The 3,660-nt window shown below is 27.6% G+C and overlaps 1 protein-coding gene across 1 annotated transcript; it reads left to right on the plus strand.

The window, feature by feature from the left end:
• Window positions 1–2,183: 2,183 nt before the first annotated feature.
• LOC105801621 (probable histone H2A.5) lies at window positions 2,184–3,203 on the plus strand. The gene is made up of 2 exons (XM_012632842.2): window positions 2,184–2,517; window positions 2,818–3,203. The coding sequence occupies exons 1-2, from the start codon at window positions 2,320–2,322 to the stop codon at window positions 3,049–3,051; spliced, it is 432 nt and encodes a 143-aa protein (XP_012488296.1). The 5' UTR covers window positions 2,184–2,319; the 3' UTR covers window positions 3,052–3,203.
• The last annotated feature ends 457 nt before the right edge of the window (window positions 3,204–3,660 follow it).

The raw sequence follows: 3,660 nt of genomic DNA on the forward strand, positions 1-3,660 counted from the left end.
GAGAAGCAACTCCAAGTAGAGTTGCTTTTTTCTGATTAGTTTTTTATTGAGAAGATCTTGTATTTCTTTTCTACAAAATTCTTCCATTTCTTTGTTCATCTGTATTGGCCCCACTTTTGTTGAAACTTTTCTTTTGTCAAAATCATTTTCATAGGGTAATGTTACTTCATGTTTTTTTCTATTCCAAAAGGCATTAGCAATCAGAGGCAGATATATGGGAGCTGGCAGAGGCCCTAGCTCCCCCTAAAATAGAAATTTTTTAAGCCCTTGAATTTTTTTAAAAATTTTAAATTAGTAAAGGTAAAATTGTACTTTAGCTCCCCCTAAAATTATAAAAATTTAATTTAATCCTTTAAAAATTATAAAGATATAGACTATAAAAAATTAAAATTTCATTCGCCCCCCAAAATTTATTCTGGCTTCGCCCCTGTTAGCAATGTCAGAACATATTATTGATTCTTTAATTTGGTTTATTTATTTTTGGCCTTCTTTTTTTGCTAATTGTTCAATTAATTTTTTAAAATACATTTATTCTTTTAAAAAGAAATTTGCTTCTATTTATTACTAATAAAATTGTTGATTTGCCCAATATGGATGGACAAAGATTTTAACATGTTGAGATTTTTTATTTTGAGATTTTCCATAAAAGGACATTCTATCTTGGTATTTAAAATATTGGTGGAGATTGAATGATTTATTACATTATAGGGTTTGAGTAAATATAAAAATGAGGTTCTTAATATGACGTCTTGAGTAATATCTTTTACCATTAAAAACATGTTTGATATTTGATACCTTTATTATCAATTTCAGCATTAGGAAATTTGTACGTAATTTTGAGGGTTTTTTTTTATCATTTGCAACTTTAAGAGATTATGATATTTTGTCATAGTATTTTTGGAATTCTCTAATACAAATTTGATTTCCTCTGTATCAAAAGGGTTATCGTTTTCAATTGAGATCCGTTGTTTATAATAAGATTTATTTTCATCAAATATCCTTGGATGGATACTTTAGTAAAAACCATCATGTATTATTGTGTATTATTTTTTGGCTCGGGTTCAATTTCAAATAACTATTTTCGGGATTTCATGTTTTAAAGTTTGCATTTGTTTCTTTGTTACTCATTTTAAGCTGGAAATTTTTAACTTAATTTATTTGAAATTGTAATTCAAAATTTGATTTAAATAATATTATTTATTCGTCCTTTAAATTTTTAGTTTGAAGTTAAACATTAAAAATATAATACAATATTTATCTTAATATTAAAAATACTTTTAATGTTTATCATAAAAATAAATATTATTTATCTTAACATTCATAATAATTTAAAATTAAATGTTTAAAATAAAATCTATTTTTACTTAATTATGTTCAAAATTAATTAAAATGATAAAAACATTAAAACAATTATAGTTATTTAATAAGATAGTTAAACTACAAAATGAGCTTTTTCATGCAAAATAAATTACAAACAGGGTTAAAAGTATTGTTACATGATATTGAATTAAAAATACATGAAAATTATGTAAATTATATAAAAATATTGAATTATAAAATATATAAAATTATAAAATGATTTAAGTTAAAACATGCAACACTAATTAGTTCTTAAAATTCTACTTTATATCTAACATTATTTTTAAAATTTTATTTTTTGGTAAGACATTTATGATGTTGAAATAAAGATTATTGATTATATTTTTAAAAATACGTTATTAACATTATTTTCAAAATAAATGAGTTAATATTTAATACATTAATAGTGTACTTTTTTTATTTTATAAGTAACCTTAAAAATTGATGTGTCTTACTTTTTTATAAGAAACTTGTCAATCCCTAACTTTACTTATGAAGTTTAAAAACTTTATTAACAATGTATTAAATATTTTCCATATATAAAAATATTTTAAAAATTTATTTTATGTCAGGGTCAATTTTAATTAATAAATTAATATTTAAGGCCAACCACAAGAATCACAACACTAGGCAATCCCCGACCGTAAGATCTGAATACATCACGAGGCTCAAAGCCTCCAACTCAACAGAACCTAACCGTCGGATCAAAACCAACTATCCACGTCTCATTAGCCTAAACCAAGACGCCGCGGATTGCCAGCGTGCCACATCCATCTATAAAATCCCGCAATCAACTATCACTTTCGCTTCGCACAATTCAAAAAAAAAAAAAAAACCATCTCAACCAAAAGAAAATAGAAAGAGTTTTCCACACTCCTCTTCGCCGATCAAATAAAAAGTTCATCAGATTTGAATCAATTTTTGTATTCTTTAAAGTAAATTAACGTCTTTTAAGCTGTAATGGAGTCGACGTCAACGACAGCGGGAGGTAGGAGAGGGGGAGATAGGAAAAAAGCGGTTTCTAAGTCGGCAAAGGCAGGACTCCAGTTTCCAGTGGGTCGGATTGCCCGTTACCTCAAGAAAGGCCGTTATGCACAGCGTTATGGCGGCGGTGCTCCCGTCTATCTAGCCGCCGTCCTCGAGTACCTTGCTGCTGAGGTGTCTGATCTCTTTTCTCAACCTTTTATTTCCGTGTCCTCCCGATCTGCTTTCAGCAGTTTGATTTTGGTTAGATAAATGAGAAAATGTCGGAATCAAAGGAAAAATGTAGATAAATTGTGCATTTTGTGCGTATTTTTTTAACGAAATCTCAATTTCCTGTTCTTGGAAAAAAAATGAAAATCAATATTTCAGTGATAGATATTCATGCTTAGATCCTAAAAGTCAGCTTTTGAGATTTTACCATTTCGGTATATTTTTTCGTAATCGGAAATCTGATAGTTTCACATTTTTGAGCAGGTGTTGGAATTGGCGGGGAATGCGGCACGTGATAACAAAAAGAATAGGATCAACCCACGGCACGTGCTGTTAGCCGTGAGAAACGACGAGGAGTTGGGAAAGCTTCTTCAAGGAGTAACCATTGCTAGTGGCGGAGTTCTTCCCAACATTAACGCTGTTTTGTTACCCAAGAAAGCATCCTCTTCATCTGATAAGGACCAGTCTTCTAAGTCTAAATCTTCTAATAAGGTTTAGACATAATAAAGATTATGTAAATATATTTATTCGACAGTTTTTTTTTTTTTTTAATTTTCCTTTCATGTCATTGTAGGATTCAAGGAAATGTTCTTGTTTCCCATCTTTCATGTTCTATTTTTTTGGGTAAATTACGAAAATAGTTATTTTTATTTAGTTTAGTTTATATTTTAGACATTTATATTTAAAATATTATATTTTAGTTATTTATGATATTTTGTTATAAAATTATTATTCTGTTATTAAATTTTAAATCAAACATTGTGGCTAGATGAGTATGAAAGTTTTTATTGAATAATTTATCTATGAAAGCTATTATTAGATAAATATTGAAGATAATATATGGATAAAATTAATTTTTAAATTAAGTTTTTAAGTATATTAAAATATTTTGGATGGTCATTGAGGTATTTGAAGAGAATGATTTGTATAATTAGGCTTGGTATTGAGCTAGAGCTATAAGTACTTATTTGTGTAAAGGATATATTGGCTTTAAGTTTATAGGTTACGTAAACAACTAGTAAATAAAATTATTTTCTAAGGGTGTGTTTGATTGAAGGAATTGATTTTTCGAAAAATCATTTCCAACTTTTCCAATATTTGATTGGC

This window comes from Gossypium raimondii, chromosome 11, assembly GCF_025698545.1.
Source record: "Gossypium raimondii isolate GPD5lz chromosome 11, ASM2569854v1, whole genome shotgun sequence".
Classification (NCBI taxonomy): Eukaryota; Viridiplantae; Streptophyta; class Magnoliopsida; order Malvales; family Malvaceae; genus Gossypium; species Gossypium raimondii.

What these genes read in the sequence shown, in the direction of transcription:
- LOC105801621 (XM_012632842.2), top strand. Translation starts at nt 2,320, where the DNA reads ATGGAGTCGACGTCAACGACAGCGGGAGGTAGGAGAGGGGGAGATAGG. An exon ending in TCGAGTACCTTGCTGCTGAG is followed by an intron (nt 2,518 to 2,817) that starts GTGTCTGATCTC and finishes ATTTTTGAGCAG; the next exon opens with GTGTTGGAATTGGCGGGGAA.